Source organism: Lacerta agilis, chromosome 13, assembly GCF_009819535.1.
Source record: "Lacerta agilis isolate rLacAgi1 chromosome 13, rLacAgi1.pri, whole genome shotgun sequence".
In the NCBI taxonomy this organism is placed as follows: domain Eukaryota; kingdom Metazoa; phylum Chordata; class Lepidosauria; order Squamata; family Lacertidae; genus Lacerta; species Lacerta agilis.
Window position 1 is genome coordinate 34,661,477 of NC_046324.1, and position 18,732 is coordinate 34,680,208.

Sequence of the window (18,732 nt, forward strand, 5' to 3'; positions counted from 1 at the left end):
TCAGATTTGATTCAAGTTCTTCTCTGCTTAAAAATAAAGTACTGGAGGGTGGGGGTGGAGAAACGCTTTTAAAATGTCGCTGTCAGGTTCAGAACCAATTCTTAAGGTAACAGTCTTCATATTTATTTAAAACATTTTTATTTTGCTCCTCAGCTGAGAAAGGCTCCCAGAGAACTAACTGAGTCCTTCAGGCATACAATCTAAGAAAAATGTGATACAATAGGAGGAGACATTAGGGAGGGAAAAGGAGAAAAAGAAACAGACACAAACTCTTAATCTTGTAATGATCACTGAAATGAAAAGATTGCAAGGAGATGAGGAGGCAAATGTTGCTGGCCTTTCAGCAGAGGGCAAGAAAATGCCCTGCAATCCCATCTCTCTCCCTCTGCTATAGCCTGATGGGATGGCCCTCTGGCTGTAATGACATATTGCAATAACCAACAGCAATATTACGAATAATTGTGGCAAGATTTTTCTCTCTGGTGGATATGGCCTGATGCCTGAGGCAGATTATGCAAATAGGTCCCAAACGTTGGAAAATATAAGAATTAAATGAGAATTTGCTGGGGTTTTTTAATGTGCTCTCAAATCTGCTGCCTGAGGTGGACTGCATTTCCTTAGCTAATGGGGAAGAGAGCTTGAAAATGGTTGCGCACATGTGTTGGGAATTTCTCCAATATGTGACAGAAGTTTCATTTTTTCCAGCTGCTTGTCAAAATGCATTTAGTTATATATTTTAAAAAGATGACAGGGTTGTTGACTACCAGATGAAGCAATCAGTCACGAAGCTCATTAATTCCTCCAAGAACACGGGGGGAAAGAGAAGGTTCAACTACAGGCTTGGAAATATCATTTTAAAATTAAAGACTGATTTGTAATGATTTTTTTATTGCGTGATCAGTCAGAGGACATGATGCTGTGCAAGTGTTGAGCCAGTTGTCTTTCTAAGAGCCCCTTTGCTGGGCGGGGATTGTAGTTTGGTGAGGAACAACTGCTTTGCACAGAGGAGGAGGACCCAGGGTCAGTTTCTGGCTTCTCCAGCTAAAACAACGTTGCCCAACCTAGTGCCCTCCTGATATTTTGGACTGCAACTCCCCACCAGTCATACATTTCCCTGTACTGTATCGGGAAAATTTTAATATCTTAACGTTTTGCTATTTTTATGTGCTGTAAGTCGCCCAGAGTAGCTGGGGAAACCCAGTCAGATGGGTTGTTGTTGTTCAGTCGTTCAGTCGTGTCCGACTCTTCGTGACCCCATGGACCAGAGCACGCCAGGCACGCCTATCCTTCATTGCCTCTCGCATTTTGGCCAAACTCATGTTAGTAGCTTCGAGAACACTGTCCAACCATCTCATCCTCTGTCGTCCCCTTCTCCTTGTGCCCTCCATCTTTCCCAACACCAGGGTCTTTTCTTAGGGAGTCTTCTCTTCTCATGAGGTGGCCAAAGTACTGGAGCCTCAACTTCAGGATCTGTCCTTCTAGTGAGCACTCAGGGCTGATTTCTTTGATAATGGATAGGTTTGATCTTTTTGCAGTCCATGGGACTCTCAAGAGTCTCCTCCAGCACCATAATTCAGATGGGTAGGGTATAAATAATAAAATTATTATTATTATTTATTTATAGCCAGCAAAAAAGGTCCAGGGAAGTTTTCTTGGCAACTTAAAAGTCATGTGCCATGTATGATTTGAGAAAACCCAGCTCCTCAGAAGCTACCTTTTACTAAGCCAAACTGTTGGTACATATAGCCAGGTGGTTTTTTTTGGGGGGGGGCTCACATAGCTTCTCTGATGCCTTCTGAAAGGGTAGCTTTCTCTGGAATCTTTGAATAAAGGACAGTATACAAATGTATTAAATAAATAATAATACTTCAAACTCAATATTCACAAGTCAGAGTGGTTCACAACAGAAAAATACAAAATAAAGCATACCAAATGCATAGTAAAACAAAACAAAAAACCCATAAAACCCTTCCACAAACACAAGCCTGGATGCAGGCTAGGAAAGGATGTGTAGAAAATAGCCTACTGAGAAAAGATAAGATTTACATTTCTTGCTCCAAGAATTTTACATTTCTTTTTTACTGCAGATTTTAAAGAAAGCAAAAGCGCAATTGTCATCTCACATTCACAATAAAATAAACATCAATACTGTACATCCATCTTAAGATACACATACAGATTCATAAATGCCCCCCAAATGTCCAAACAGATATCCAAAGGAAGTTGGTGTTTCAAGAAAGTGCATTCAACTGTAGCAAGGGCATTAAGGACTTCAAACCGTTGCATAATAGATGGTGAATATTTATCCTTCCACGCTCAAGGTATATGTCTCTTAGCAACTGCAAGGGCTCATAAATTTTTTGTTGTCCAGTTGTTAGTCCTTACTTTGCAGGAATATAACTTAAAGTACACAAATATCTGCAGATATTTTGCCGGTACAGAATTTATACAGACAGCAACTTCAGACCAAAAAGGGCATTTCATGGGGAAGCCACATCATATGCCTCAATGAGACAGTTCTAGCATTATATCTCCAAAATGCATCTGACTTAGACAACCCCTTCATATAGAGCTGCTGTAGAGTACAGTATACCCAAAATAGGTGTTGTGTGTGTGTGTGGTGTGTGTGTGGTGTTGTGTTTTTGCTGAATCAGTCAAAAGAAACATGCCATATAGATTCTACAGCAGTTTTTATATCCAAGGATAGAGAAGACACAGGGAAGGGTAGAAAAGTGGCATCGAAAGTCCTGCCGACAAGATAGGATTTGGAATAAAGGCAGTAAATGGTTTACATTTTAATTGTATTTTCATTCTGCCTATAGAAGTCAGATTGCGTTGTGGTAAGCAGAATGTTTTCAATGTGGACCTGAGCAGGTTGTGGATTTCCAAGGCTGTAGAGGCTTCACTGGAAATATCATTGGTTAAACTGCTGTGTCTTTCAGAGCTTGTTTAACAATAGATCATCAGCCTCCTGCTAACTGATGGCATTTTTTCACAGTAGCCTTCCATAGCAGCTGCTATTAGACTTTTTGGAAATAGCACAGTTCCGTTCTGCTTCTAAGATCAATACTCCCTTTATAGCTTTTTCAAAATGATTGATTGCCTCTGGGTCCTGTACTCTCCCCACCCTGCCCCCAGGGCTGACATTTGGAAAACTATTAATTAGTATCTGTGACAATGGGAAATAAATGGATGCCTTTACGATTGTGGTAGTCAGGGCTCCCAAACGCTATGTCTAACACTTTTCGCTGAAGATCTCAGTGTCATGATATTGGGCAATCTGTTGTACCTGTTGGAGCAGGAGTGAGATACAAGGAAAGCATTTTAAGATTTGCAGTCAGTTCAATTCGGTATGGGGAGCCCCCCTTTTTTTTCCTTGGCATGGGAGAGCAACTGTACCTAGTGGGCTAGTGTGGCAGGGTTCAGCCATTGGTCCAAGTGGAGATGAGCCAAGGGATGTTGAGAAATGTCCCAAAGCCAGGAAGATCGTGTGGCTCAGGCAAGGTCCTGGCCCCAAAGGGTACCTTTTGAAAGCCCTTTCTGTCCAAGCTGGCCCAGTGGACAGGAAGGGTGGGCATAAGAAGAGGCCTGCAGGATCAGGACAAAGACCCATTTGGTATATAGCATTCTGTTCCCACAGTGGCCAACTAGATGCCCATAGGAAGCCTTTGTGTCCTCCTTTCCTTTGTTTTATTTTTCATTTGTTGCTTTAATTGTATTGTGCAATTCTAAAAGGAAACTTCTTTCTAAAAAAAACTATTTATGAAAACAAACACAATTATGAAATCCATCCAATCTGTTTTGATGAGTGGTGGTTTAAGGTCTGTAAATCAACTAACAAGTAAATTGAGCCCTGGTGGGATCCTACACAAGCTGGCAGGAGAAGGTCTCGTCCTGTTGGGTCTCAGCCTCCGTCCTGTTTGTCACCCAGTGAGAGAGAAGAGGTGGCGGGCACAGAGGAAGCAGGAGGGTGGCAGATCTTGCATTCCTGTTCTCATCCTTTAATTGCATGTCCCCCACCACCACACTCCCTCTGTATGCCGATGAACTACACTAAAGTCCTGAACAGTGTTTGTGGGTTAGAGTTCACATAAGTTTGTTTCTCTCGACCATAGTTGGAATCAAGGAGTAAGCAATGTAAGAAATGTGTTATGGTAAGAAACATGAGCCTATGTGCATCACTCTGGAGCATGTATTCTACCTTAGGCAGAGAAAGCAGGAAAGTTCAGAGTTCAGAGAGCAGGAAAGTTCATAGAACTGGCTTCTTTGCCATATTGTTGTCAGTGTAATAGTGATGAAATGCTTTAAGTTGTTTTTTAAAATTTTGCTTTATTTAGAATTTATTAATAACAATAACATCAAGATTTAGCTGGTTGTGTGTGCGCACGCCAGCACTTTCTCTTCTCCTCCCTGCAAGTGGGAGAGCTGTGTGGGTGGGGGCTGCGGCTGGTCTAGCACAGTGGGCTTTCTTAGAGGGGGGAATGGATAACATCAATAACAAATTAAACTGTTAGTGCTCGTTACACATACAAAATATATGGAAAACAAAAAGAAAGAAAATATCTATAGTTGACTCACTTTAACAGTACTTGATACTTAATCGCTTATACAATTGTACATTACCACTTATTCATATCAGAATTTATCATAGTTTCTTCTCCTCAGTTCCTTCTTAACTGATTATGTATAAAATGCAAAGGGAAAAATCACAAAAAAGAAAAAAAGAAGAAGAAAAAGAGAAATGGGGAAAAATGAAAGGGGGGAAGATACAAAATGAAAGGGGGAAAATGAAAGGGGGGAAGATACAAAATACAAAATAAAAAAAATAGAAAAATAGAAATAATGGAGGTGGAATTGCTTTAAGTTTTGGACCTTTGAAGGATCTTTCCCTTCCTAGATTAATTGCATAAACCCATTTGCAGGTGCTTTGAGTGTACAAGTAGTCACAGAAGCGCTTGGAATACATTTTCCATGGCTTTAGGGGCTATAGCTCTTGGTTTGTTCTGCCGCGGCAACTGCACAAAGAAGCATCAAACCAACACAACGGCAGTGCATATCTGAATTTTTACTTGCTGGCTTAAAAAAGCACACTAGTAAAAAGAAATGGGGCTAGAAGCACTTTCTCCTCTGCCTTGTCATGCTGCTCTTCTCCCCCACTCCCTTTTGTGGGTGACAGCACTAAAAGGGGGTCCTTACCCTTCCTTTAACATTTACTGTTATACTTTGCTGCGCCACAAGGCAGCACCTCTGAGCTGGCTCCATCTGCAAATGAAGTTGGCAGATGACTGGAACAAGCTCGGGAGGTGCTTCTTCTAAGCAGGCTAGGGATAAGGACCAAAGTGCTCTGATTCAGCCCAGTTAGCTTTCATACTGGTTGCGGAGAAAGTGGCTTTACTTCCCGCATGGCTAGCACACAAAAATTGTATGGATTCTCATAGACAGTGATTAACATTTGTAGATGTTCTTTTATTGAACCAACAAGTTACATAAAAAGCGTTTTAGTCTTCTGAACCTCATGGAATAGTCTGGCACAAATCAAAACGGGGTGTGCCCAGATTCAAAGGGTTGCAGCACTTTTGAACAGCTAGAGTTGATCTAATTCAGAGAGAAACTTATATTCACTTTTTTTTTTAGTCCTGTTCTATGGAACTAAGCTGGCTGCAAAGCCTTGATATTAACCTTAGCAGCAGCTTATGTCTTGTTTCCCTCCTGAGCAGAAGCATGGTGCAGCTGCCTTTCTGATTTTGATGTTTTCCCTTCCCTGCAGGAAGCAGAGAACACTTTGCGTTTGATGCAGAACAAGCTGAAGGAGGAAGAGAAGCGCTTGCTGAAGAGTGGAAGTGAGCTCTGCTTGTTAACTTTTTTGGGTGTCTGCAGACCCAGGGTTCCATGCAGTTTGACCCTTTCCGTTTGCATGTTACCATGGTCATTTGAGGTAGAAACTAAACACCACACAGGCGAGAAGCATATGGGGCTACAGCAGTTTTCTCTTTCTGCTTGATTGTCCTGCCACCAATTTACTATTTTCAAGGCAGAATGAGAAGTCAAGGCTTATGTTGTCTGCTGCCCCCCCCCCACCCCAGTTCAATGATGGAAGCATTGGTAGGTCATGGCTGCTTACTGTCTAAATATCTATCACTGAGCCCCAAATCAGCTGCATTATGGGTAGCATGGTGGGTAAGCCTATTATTGTTAGGAATAGAGGTGAGTCACTTTCACTTTAACAATGTAGTATCAAACCCATTAGCTGGGGGGGTTGGACTAGAGGACCCTCACAGTCCCTTCCAACTCTACAACTCTTATGAAGCAGTTTTGCCTTGCTGTGTGCTAATAAGGGGGATTTGTTGTATTATTTATTGACCGCATTTATATGCCACTTCCCCCCCCCGCCCATTTGCTCAAGACACTTTACTGTGTAAAATAATGGCCACCAATCCCTTGGCTGCAAAAAGGAAAGGGTGATAATAGAAGGGGGTATAGAGTAAATTCAGATACCAGTTCATCTTAATAAGGTTGCATAATGATTTGGGTGGAATGCGCGTAGCACACATCATCTTGGAGGAACCAAACAGTAGTTGGTCTCATAGAAGGGGCCTTACACTCTCACATTCTTTTCTCTGATGTGGCCAGTGCATTGTTGTTAGTGGAGTGGAAGACGGAAGAGCCAAATGGTAATGGTCTGATGGAAGGGGCCTCACCGCCTCACCTCTCCAGCTCATGCAACTATGGGGAATGAATAGACACCAATGGGGTGAAAGAAATTGATGGATGGCCTATCCAACAAAAAACAGGTTTTTTTTCCTTATTATCCACCTGACTATTAATTCAAATCTGTAAATTACAACTCACCTGGGCACTTGTGCTGGCTGAGAAAACCTACAACCAGGCAAGGATATTCCTCCTTTAGGGTATAAATGGCTAATATAAGTCACAGGCATGCAAGAGGCAAGCAGAAAACTTTCCATGAGCTAGTAACTTTTGCAGATGAATATGCAAAACTGGATTAATTCACTGATTTGCAGATTACATTGAACTAAACCGGGTGTTACAGTTTTGGGTCCTGTTTAAGCCATATGAAAATAAGTAACTCTATTTAATTAGCCAAAGATGCTGCTCTTCACCTGTAAGCAATTCCAGTCCTCTCTTTTTGCTGGGAGGGAGTATTTAGGCCTGCTTTTAATACCAAGGGAACTATACCGGTAATTAGTAAGGTTGCCCACATGCTAACTTTTGACAGAAAAATTGGATCAGTGACAGATTGGAAGGAGCAATTTTATCCTGATACTGTTATTTCAGTTTTGGCTTATTCTTAACTAAGACGTCAGCAGAGACCCTTAGGGAATCATCCCAGTGATTTTAATATTGCTTTGTATGCCTTGAACATTTATTGGGAAGCAGGGGGCATGTGAGGGAGAAACCAGAAGGTTTTCTCTTGTGGATCAGTTAAGGGGATTTTTGCTTTCGGCTGAGACTGGCTGAGGCTTTGCAAGTCGTATTTGATAGTTCCAGCTTGTGACTAGTTTTATCTCAACCTTCCTTTATCCTTTCTTTGTGGCAGCAGGCTTTAAGTAGCAGAGCACTGTTGGTTCTGCTGAGGACTAGTGTCTAAGGCCATCTCAGTGAGTGTATAGGTAAGAGATTTGAACCAGGATCCTCATCCCAGAGTCTTGTCTGCTGAAGTACACAGGACTGGACTTTCAATGACAGAGCTTTCCTCTGGAGCATAATCCCTTCTCAATCATAAAACTGCCTCTGTTTTACAAACTCAGTGTTTGTTGTGTTATCGGCAAAATTCTGTTTGGGGAAGCAGTGGGTGAGCTCCTGGGGCTCAGCCACTCAAATGGAGTATATCACATATTTGCTTTTGTTTACAAAGATTGAAGCAACTTGGGCAAACAAGAGCAGCTTTGATCTGTGGGGAAATCTGAGTTCCCAAAGTGAACATGAAGCACATATTGTTCTTGGCTTGACAAAGCTTTATTGAGAAAGTGACACATCTATTGGTGGTTCTGCCTGCAGCCAAGGTGGAACAAAGTATGATCAGTGAGAGATTTATTAAACACATTTGGTGTTTGGGGCCTTTCTTTCCTTCTTCAATTTTGATTTTCATCTGAAATTAGTGGCATACAAAGACACACTTTTGTACTACCTTCTCATCTGATTCCATCTGCATGTTAGGATATTTTAGGGAAGTCATTTATATTTTTAGTTAATAGCTGCTTTGTGGAACCACAGCATGGGTCCCTTTAAAGTGGGGGAGAGGCAATTTCAAGTGGTACTTTGCTTCTTTTTAAAGTGGATGGGTGGCAGCAGTGGCGTAAGGGAGTCCTCCATCTCCCAGCCGCCATCCCTGCCCCCTTATAGGAGAAGGCAGCTGGTGAGTTGAGATTAAATCCTGCTGCCTAGGCTGCATGATCCTGTTCCCTGCTGGGAATGGGGGTGCAGCCATCATGGGCGTAGCCAGGATTTGGGGGGACAGAACCTCAGTTAGCTATGTATTTTTATGTATTTTTGTTGATTTTGAGGGGCAGCTGCCCCTTCCTGCCCCCCCCTCCATTGGCTACGCCCATGCAGGACTAAGCTCTACCCTCCCAGCCATCAGCTGACATCACCTGTGACCTCAGCTGATGAGAGGGTGGGTGTGGTTTTGGGGGAAAATGGCCCAGTGGCCAATTGGATCCCCTGGTGGGCCAGGATTGGCCTGTGGGTTGGACGTCCCCCACTCCCTGCCTGAAGGAAAGAAGGTGGGGCGGCAGCAGTATATCAGGCAGGCAACCATCACTCCAGTGCCTCTGAGAGGAAGCCTTCACCCTTAGAACTGCATCCTTTCTACCCACTTTGCATTATTGTAGCAAGGACAGATGAGATGCCGCAGCTGATGGTGTGCAGCACAATTTCCTCCACCCCATTAATGTTCAGTTCTAAACTGATGAAATAGTCTGTCCTCTCTGCAGGGGACTTGGGTGAGGGTGCTGAGAATCTTCTGTTAGAAGTTCCTGAACTACAATCCCCAAAATTCTCTGGGGGAAGCCATAACCATTGAACCAGGACCCAAAACTAATAGAAGTTTGGAATGTAGAGAAGAACATTTTGTAATTAATCCGCAGCCCATTTTGTCCCCGTTGTTGTTGTTGTGTTGTTGTGTTGTTGTTGTTGTTGTTGTTGTTGTTGTTATAATAATTATTACTACATCAGTTTGTTAATTTCACTTGGGTGAGAGATCCTTAATTTTCTACAAATCTTCTTGAATTGAGAACATACTGTATTGATCTTTCGTTCCCCTAAGTGAGGCACCTCCCTGCTCCCTGGTGGTTTTGGATGACGCTCATTCTCTTTAGAAAAGATCACAGTAAAAAGAAAAGAGAGAGAAACTTCCAAAACCTTGTTTGTGATGAATGTGTAGGCAGTATCTGCTACAATCAAATTTCATAGTGTCCTCCACTCCTACATTTGTAACTTCTGAAACACTCTGATTAGCCACTATCTTCCCCATGCAATCCTATGGGTATTTGTGTCTGTGTGTGTTCTGATAGGCGTTTGATTTCTCTGGATCCTTTAACTGTGTTTGAGAAGGGCATGGAAATCAATTGCGTCATTTACCTGCGGGAGATGAGATGGAAGACAGCTTGGGGAGCTGTTTCTGGCATATTTCAAAGTCCAGCTAGCTCCATTGAACTGAGTTGCAGGTTCCTGTGTTATGAACAGGGGTAAATAGTTATCTGTGAGCGGGCTCACACAGCTTGACAGCAAATGCACCCTGTATTTATCACCACTCATCTTGTGTTCTGTTGGGAATAACTGGCCAGCATGATAAGAAGGAATGAGCAGTGTTATCAAATTTCCAAGCTGATTCTCTTAAGTGTGATCATTGCAGACCACATGAAAAATCTAATGGCTGTGACCACGTAGCTACTTCTGACCTTCACACGCTGTAGAATTAGATCTCTGAGAATAAAAGATCTGAAATCAATAAAGGGAGGATCTGCTTTAGTGAACAGTCTTCTTCTTCTGTTCCATTCATATCATACGTGACTTTTCTGAACAATTTGAATTGTGTCATGGAGCCTGCTGTCTTCTTGCACTGCAATCCTGCACATAGTTCAGACTGCTTAAATGGCAGTAGGATTTAAACACCTACAGAGATGGCAACCAAGAGCCTATCCCCCCTATCCCCTCCACTCCCATCAAACAATGCTAATAGTAGTCCCAGAAGGGAATTGCGTGTCGAGACCCCAAAGCCGCCCTCCCGGGAATGAAATAAAAACACCAGGACACAGAATATAAGGTTAATGTGATTGGGTAAAAATTTGGCCACAACTTTATTGGTTACAGCATGTGAGCGGTATTGGCTTAGGCATTGAGTGGACCTGACTATATCTGACTCCTGCCCGCAGAGCAGGAAGTCCAGTAAGGGTAAACCACTGATAAGGGGAGCCCCGTCGATTCAGACCAACTCGAGTTCCCCTTGGGTTCCAATGGGGTCGTGGCATGGCCCTAGCCCCGCCCCGGGCTTCGGACAAGATCCCACACCCCCGGATTCCTTTAACGGACTACCCTTAAGCTTGGAGGGGCAGGCGATGGCCCAGCCTCCCCTCCCCCAACATTAGGTCACTCAATGCCTAACCGCCACCTTACAAAGTTGTGACGATTGCTAAGTGGTAGGCGAAAACCAAATGGCCCAGCCAATATGCCAAGTGGAAAAATTCCTACCAGGCCCCCGACAAGGGCAGGCGACCAACCGAAGTCCAAAGCAAGGCCATAGGGTGAAACCTGCCTACAGGGAAGGGAGGGAGGGTGGGAGATCCGAGGAAGCGAGCCGAAAGGAGGTCTCTCGGCTCGCGCCTCTCCTTTTGAAAGGGAGCCCCCGGCCACGCCCCCAGCCGGCTGATTGGCCGGTTGCCTGCTGACGCGGCCGGGGACTCCTCCGAGCAGCGAGGGACAAAGTCCCCCGCCCACAGGAAGTGTGGAGAGCGGCTCTGCGGTCCACCGCAACTCCTCCCCACAAGGAGGTGGAGCGGATTAATTTTGACAGAAGAAGCAGCACTGAGGGGAAGCATGAAGCACTGCTTCTCTGCCATCTCAATTAAAAGGTCATTCCTCCCCTCGACTGTTTTTTTAATTGTTATTATTATTTAAAGTTGTGTACGCTTGACTGTGGATTCCCCTGTGCCGTGCCTGAAGCAAAGTTCTTTCCCGAGACTTTTACCCAAGGCCCTTTTAACCGGAGATCTCTTTTGGACACAGAGCAATTACTCTGTTGCTGAGCTGTGGTCTGCTTGTCAGCCCACAATCATTCCTTCAAGCTGAAGCAAAGAACAGAAAGAGATGGAGCTGATGTCCTAATAACCGTCATTGGTGGGCATTCTTGTTTTTATTTAGACAATGACGACTCAGACATAGAGATCCATGAGGATGAGGGATCTGACAGTGACATGGAAGACAGGCAGCTAATGAAGCAGCATACGGCCATGGAGATGCTGATGCAAGGTATCTGTACCTATACACCTGGTGGACGCTCCACTGCAGGTGAAAGGGACCCAAGGGGCTGAATGATTTGTCCTGCAGGGCGGCGGGAAACAGCAAGTGGCTAGAAACTCGATGGTACCGCCTAATATTGAAATACTTGCTCAGCTCTGGGAAGGGCTTGCCAACAAAATGAGGTTGGGAGTCTAAAATATATTCTTTCTCAAGCCGCTTTCTGGAGTTGCATTTCAGGCCAAGCTGCACATTTATAGGAACAATTATGTGTTTATTCAATATGATACTGCCTCAGGCATTTAGAAGTTAGGAGCTATGAGGTGATTTTTTTTTATGGCCAGCAGGTGAGCTGCATACTTATTATCTTGCAGTTCCTCTCCTGAAGAACTTCTCTCCATATCGGTTCACTTTCAGAATTGGAAAAGCACCTCCCCATTGAAGGGAGGTAAGCTGTGGGTGGGCAGGAGAGATCCATGCATCCTGTTTGTTTTCGAATCAAATCCTCCTCCCCCTGCCACCTTTTCTACATAATTGGGGACTTTTTATGTTTAAATACACAGAATTGTCCTGTCACTTCTAGCATGGCCCTTACAGTAAGTGGAGCTCTGGACTCATTTAAAAAATGGTTTTGCTCACAGGTGGGGAACATTTGTCCCTTCTGAACTGCTGAACTACATAGCTGAACTGCTGCTGAACTACAACTCCCATCAGTTCCAGCAAGCATGGCCAATAGCCATAGATGATTCAGGAATGCCTGGAGGGCCAAGGATTCCCCACCTCTGCTATAACTGAACCCTGTGCATGTGGGACTACACAGCTCCATCCCCAGAACGGCTCCTCTAGTTCAACCAAGAGCAAAAGATGCAGTTGCTCTCCCACTCCTTCCCCAGCTTCTCATATTATAATACCACAAGGATGGCAGCGCTTTGTGGAGCTTCTCTGGAGCCTCACCAACAATGTTAAGCTGGAAGCGTTAATGCACAAAATGACTTCGGGAGCTCCTTGCATCTGTCTCCGAATGTCAGCTGTCTTCTGCTTTGGTCAAACGCTCTTGGCTCCTCCTTGCAAAAGAACTGTGACCTTTACTGGAACACAGAAAGCAGTCATTAGAGCAAAATTGACATATTAGCTTAAGCTAATGTGCTTTGATTTAAGTTTGTGTCATCCAATCAAAGGCAGGGGTAAGTGAAATGGTGCTCCCCTTACATGGCATGTGGATTGTCCTACAGCTTTTGGAATGACAGGAACTCCATCAAGAAGGGGCCCATTCTGACAGGCAGCAAACGTTTGCCTCTCTTGGCCTCTCAGGCAGAAAACAGATCACATATTTAGGACTCTCTAGTACAGTGTTTTTCAACCACTGTTCCGCAGCACACTACTGTGCCGTGAGATGTTGCCTGGTGTGCCGTGGGAAAAATTGAAAAATTACTTTATATATAGTCAATATAGGCACAGAGTTAAATTTTTTAACATTTTCTAATGGTGGTGTGCCTCGTGATTTTTTTCATGAAACAAGTGTGCCTTTGCCCAAAAAAGGTTGAAAAACACTGCTCTAGTACTTCATTTGATTTATTATTATTTATTATTTCTCTAAATCCAACATTGTCTTTCAAAGCATTTTCCAACACAATCGGAAAGGTGTGGCCTGAGGCATTGTTGCTTGCTGGGTCCGTGTTCACTTTCTCTTCTCCCTCTCATCATTTCTGGACAAAGAAGCTACAACAAACTAACAAACTAACCCCACAACCAACCACCACAAATCTGAGAACAGGGATACTGGCAGGATGAGTCTGAGCGTCAAGAGCCTCTTATACCACCTTTGGCTCCCTAGAAAGAAAGCTACCCAGCATTGTTGTGTGTTCAGCCACATTCTCATTGATTCTGTCTCCTTCTCTGCTCCAGGGAGACCAAACAAGCGGATTGTAGGAACGATGCAAGGTGGAGACACAGAGACGATGTAAGTAGTCGCTAAAGATGCTAATGGCAAAAGGTGGTTTTTCCACAGCATACCTTTTCATTCCGCAACAGGTAGCCTGTCTCTTCAGTTTTCCCTGCCTTATTTCACTTTCTGTTTCCATCTCCCCCACTTTCCTCAAAAGCTCCTGCATCTCCCCTCTTCTCTTCACTGTAGGTCTCTTCTCTCATTCCCATGCAGCCACTTCTTTGCCTTTTCCTGCTGCTCTTGCGATTAAGTTAGGAAAGCAGAGCAGCAGACTGGCAAGCGATGCTTCTCAGAGGTCTGGCTGGCCTGTTCCCCCTCCTTCCCTCCCTCCCCCTCCCCTCTCTCTGGGGACAGACTCCTTTTGTGATCATGTCATCGCTGTCATTTCTTTTGCCTTCAAAATTTATCATACGGCGCCTGGTAATTTTTCTGTTATGAAAAAGTATTAAGCACTTTACAATAGTTAAAGACAGATCTCGATTGATGGGGATGCTAATTGGTCTTTGCGGAAACTGTGCTGCTACTACCCCAGTGGGACAGATAAGTGACGAGGAGCCGGCAGCTATGTTTTTCTGTCTGTCCTCCCAGTAACATTTTGCTAAAGAAAATGCGTCCAAGAAAAGACATGACCGCACCATGCTCAATGCTTTTCTGCTTCCCCCACCCTCACATGCCATGTCAACTTGCAGAGGACAAGGAAGGCTAGCTGTCTTGCTGATAGGTCCATGTCATTCATACCTAGGCATTATTGTGGTGATATCAGGGCCCACCATTAAGCCCCATCAGGATGGCAGGCACAAGAAACAGGGCCTTTTCAGTGGAGGCCCTATCCCTGCTGAATTGCTCACCTCTTTGTACAGGATCTCCCTCTAGTTATTTTCAAATGTGCTTTAAAATGCTTTTAAAATAATTTGGTTGTTTGTCTATATCGTGTAAACTGCTGCTCCTTTTATAACTTAAAAGTAATGTTTTGGGCTAGAAAATTGTTTTTATTTTAGTTATGAACTGCCTTATTAGAGTCTTTGGCCTGGGGTGGGGGCTAAAAATTAAATAATTTGTAGCTTAGGCCTCAGTCCCATTGAAATAAATATCTAACTGCAATTTAACTCTCTTTTATGTCCCACTGCTTTCAGTGGGATTTGGCCACCCTAAGCTCTGCAAAATTTCACTCTGTGTATTTAAGATCAGGGTGTTTCTTCCCAGCAGAATGTTTTTAAGTACTTTCTTCTTTTGTCTCTAAAGCAATTTGCCACTGAAGCTGGGCTTCCTTAATCTGTCATTTTTCTTCATGTAGGAGCCAAGCTCCTGGGCTCTTCCCCTTGGGACAGACTACCTCCCTGGCTGGAAACTGCTGCTTGCGTTTTAAATATGCATTGTTCATGTTAGCCTGAAGTCATTGCAGGATGCAGGAAATACTAAAGCATTTGCATTTCCTGTGTGAAAACCTGGTTTACTGAATTGGAGCTGCCACACGAAGGCCTCCTTTGAATGGCTCAGGGTGGCGGCTACTCACTTGCAAGTAGACAAAGAGGCTGTATTTGTTTGGATAGCTGTTTTAAATGTGGTGTTAGGTTAGTGTTGTTGCAACTTGGTTTGTTCTTTTGTTGGTTTTTTTTTTAATTATGACTGCATCACGGTGGCAGAGAAGACAGATATGAAATTGGTCTTGCATGCCAAGGCCAGCAGTGGACAGTGGCATACCCCACATAGGGGAGTGATTTTTCTCAGAACTCCAGCAGTTCTCTCGTGGCACACTAATGCACCCCCAACCCTGTTTGAACATTTCTGCCCTAGCCTCAGAATAAGCAGCTGCCCTTAAACAGTTTATGGCAGGATAACAGCCACACAGAGCTTGGGCTATAATTTGGAGCAGATTCCCTCAAAAAGTGGTGAACTCTCCTTCCTTGGAGATTTTTAAGCAGAGATTGGATGGTCATTGCCAGAGATTTTTTAGCTGTGATTCCTGCATTGCTGGGGGCTCGACTAGATGACCCTTGGGGTCCCTTCCAATCCTACAATGATTCTAAACAAGCTATCAGCCACTTCTCCCAGCCTCTATTGTGGTCAAGCAAATTCCTGGCACCTCTAAGGAAACTTGGGTCACATCCACACCACACATTTAAAGCACTCTCATACCACTTAAACAAACACTATTTTCTCCCAAAAAAATATTTGGAACTGTGAAGGTTTTCCTAATGTGATGGACTGGCTGGATGAAGAGGAGTGGTGGGAGGCACCCCAGCTGGTACCCCAGGGAGAACGCTCAGGCCAGGGGAGTGTTGGTGGGGTGTCAGAGGGAGAAGAGGGAGCAGACTGGGAAGAGGAGGTGTCAGAAACTAGAGGCAACAGGGTATAGTGAGCAGGAAGAAGCTGGGGCAGAAGCAGTCCAGAATCAGAGGCAGAAGCGGAAGCGGAGGGGGGGGGGGGTCAAGAGGCAGAGTGGAGGCCTGGTTTCCCACAACACAAAGATGAATGAAAAGGGCGGAGCAAGGAGAGATGGAGCCTAGTGGCTGGGGAAGGAGCAGGGAGGAGACTTAGAGAGTGGGGGGACCTTCAGTCCTCGCAACTGCCTCATTGGGGCAAGCCTACTGGAAAGAGATGCTGTGATCACTAACCTGAGCTGTTTGGGTTTCTTTGAATAAAGAATTAACTTCACTGACACTGGGTGTTTTATTGCTGACCTACTTCTGACACCTAACTACTCTCAGCACAGACCACCGTTCCCGGGATTCTTTGAGAAAGCCATGGCTGTCGAAGTGGAATAAGTCTTTAATGTATGGTGTGGGTGTGGTCTCTTTGGTGCCACTGAGAGGGGGCTGTATCCTGTCAACCTGCCCTGCTTGAATTCTCCGCAGGCAGGCAGCTGCCCCACCCCATCCAGTTGTGCCGCTCACCTGTCTCTCCTCCTCCTTCCTTTGGAGACTCTGCCCCCTCTCCACAGTGCCTCTTTCACTCCCATTCATTTTTGCAGTATTCGCTGGTTTCATTTCTCTCTCTCTCCTAATTTTCCCCCTTTCTGCTTCCATCTCACGTTGCCTCTGCGCACTGCTGCTCCCTCTTCCAAGGTCGGGGCAGCCCAAGCCCGAGCCAGTAAGCGCAAAGTCTCCAGAGCCAAGGCTAAGGTGGGTGTGACTCCCGTCTGCAATGCTTTCCCCTCCACATGCCAGGGCCCATACACACACAGCTCTGGTGGTGCACAGCCCTCCTTCCCTGAAGCTTCTTTAGCAAATTTCAGCCATCAGTAGCACTCAGTGAAAAGAGTGAATAATGGTGAGATGCATAGTGGCATATGTAGTTTAAACAAACAGTCAGGAGCAGCCTCAAAAATGTTTTGGCCTGTGTTCTCAGATTGTTATCAAGGGAGAGGCAAGGGCAGTATTTGAAAAGACAGGTCTTGGTTGGAAGCCATGCCGGAATTAAGCAGAGCTTTTAAGTGTTTCGGGGAAAGCAAAACACTCTGCGCGTGCTCAGATATATACTTTATTGCACAATATTCCTACCTGTTACTTTAAAGGAGGGGCATGGTCAAAATGGAAAGGCAATTCATGCAAGCTAAACCACGTGGTTTTATCCAAACCCCTTTTCCCACCACAGCTCCCCCCCATGGAACATGGAAGAGGCATAAGAATAAGATTTAAGATTTAAGATATGTTGATTATAATTGTAAGATTAAGATTAGATGTAAGAAAGGAGATTTTACAATGTTACAAAGTTACTAAAGAAGATTAGAAATGAATGCAAAAGAGAGGATGTGAGGAAGTCCCAAGTTTAGGATTATAAAGAGGATAAGGATGAGTAAATAAGTGTTTTGTTTGTGTGTATTTTGTGTAGTTTTTGTAGTGTATGTATTTGTATTTTGTGTATGTTTATTATCAAAATCCATAAATTCTTATTTAAAAAAAAGGAACATGGAAGAGGCTTGTGCAGTGGAACACAATAATTGATTAGGCCTTCCTCACACAGCACCTCATGGCATTTGCTCCAATGAGATGTTGTGAAGGCCATCCTTGGCTATTAGCCCTGGTAGCTGGATGTTCCACCTGCCATGCTGGAGGCAGCATGTCTCTGAATACTGGTTGCTGTTGTCCCCAGTTCCTGCTTGAGGACTTCCCACTGAGGCATCTGATTGGCTACTGCGAGAGCAGGAGGGCGGACTAGATGGGCCTTTGGCCTGACCCAGCAGGGCTCTTCTTGTGATCTTAACCATATCAATTTTAGCTGATTAATTAACAAATATTTTAAATTGAGTAACAGCCTTGTTATTAATAATGATAAGCTCTTTTAGTGATTTGAGTCTAATAGTTTCTTACATTGAGCCTTCAAGACAGGGCAGATGTTGTTGTTGTTTTTTAAACCCAAATAATAAATAAACTATTTTTACAGGACGATACTGAAGATAGTGAAATTGATCTGGATGACGATGATGACGATGACGACGACCTGGAAGACGACAGCATGGATCTCTCTCCCAACAAGGCGAGTCGGAGGGTGAGGAAGCCCGAGCCCCTGGAGGAGAGTGATAATGACTTTTGAGCAGCCAGGTCATCTCCAGAGACAAACCTTGAGGAGCACAGAGAAGCTAAAATGTTGACCCACATGACTCTGACAGGATGTAGAGTAAGGCAACCTTGATACCAGTGAAAAGAGTACCAAAGTAGTAATATATCTTGGAACTCAAAGTAGCTTAGCTCTTTTGCTGTTGTCAGTTCATGAGCAAGGAAAGAACACTTACATTCGGAGAGCTGTCATGTCACGCTCCATGGTGCCTAAGTTTTAGGAGACCCAGCCACACACACACACCAAAATCCAGCAACACAAAGCAGTTTATAGACTCCTACAAGATTCCTGGTATCTTTTTGATACAAACATGAATCTGGAATTGTTTCAAAGGACAATTCAGGATAAATTAACAGCTGGGCTTCAGATTGAATTCTGAACTATCATCCCAAGTGCCTCACTACCCTTGGCAGAAGAAAATTAATTCTGTCTTTTGCCAAGAACATTGGAGCCCCAGCAATGTTTCCATCACTTTTACCAAAACTGACAAGGCAGGAAAGGAGCCCACAATTAGTCTGGGGCTCTGCTTCATCTCTAATTTGCCCCTTTGCTATATGAGCACATATAAAGAAGCACTGTCATATTGGGATAAAAGAAGCTCTAGGAATGATAATATCTCCAACCATTATTTAATAGCAAGTCCTTTCCACACATGTCCATGCTAATGTAAAACCAGGTATCAGTTTGGTTTTCCTAAGCAACTTTTCATTTTATTTTATTTTTAAAAAACCTCTTTTAGTAGAATACATAAGTTT

The 18,732-nt window shown here is 44.0% G+C and overlaps 1 protein-coding gene across 1 annotated transcript in view; it reads left to right on the forward strand.

Moving 5' to 3' along the window:
* CLUAP1 (clusterin associated protein 1) overlaps positions 1-18,029 on the forward strand; it is a 59,701-nt gene extending 41,672 nt beyond the window's left edge. The window contains 5 exon segments of the mRNA XM_033167029.1: positions 5,768-5,840; positions 11,380-11,487; positions 13,381-13,439; positions 16,486-16,542; positions 17,804-18,029. Coding sequence (XP_033022920.1) covers positions 5,768-5,840; positions 11,380-11,487; positions 13,381-13,439; positions 16,486-16,542; positions 17,804-17,953 — 447 coding nt within the window. The 3' untranslated portion in view covers positions 17,954-18,029.
* Positions 18,030-18,732: the final 703 nt, after the last annotated feature.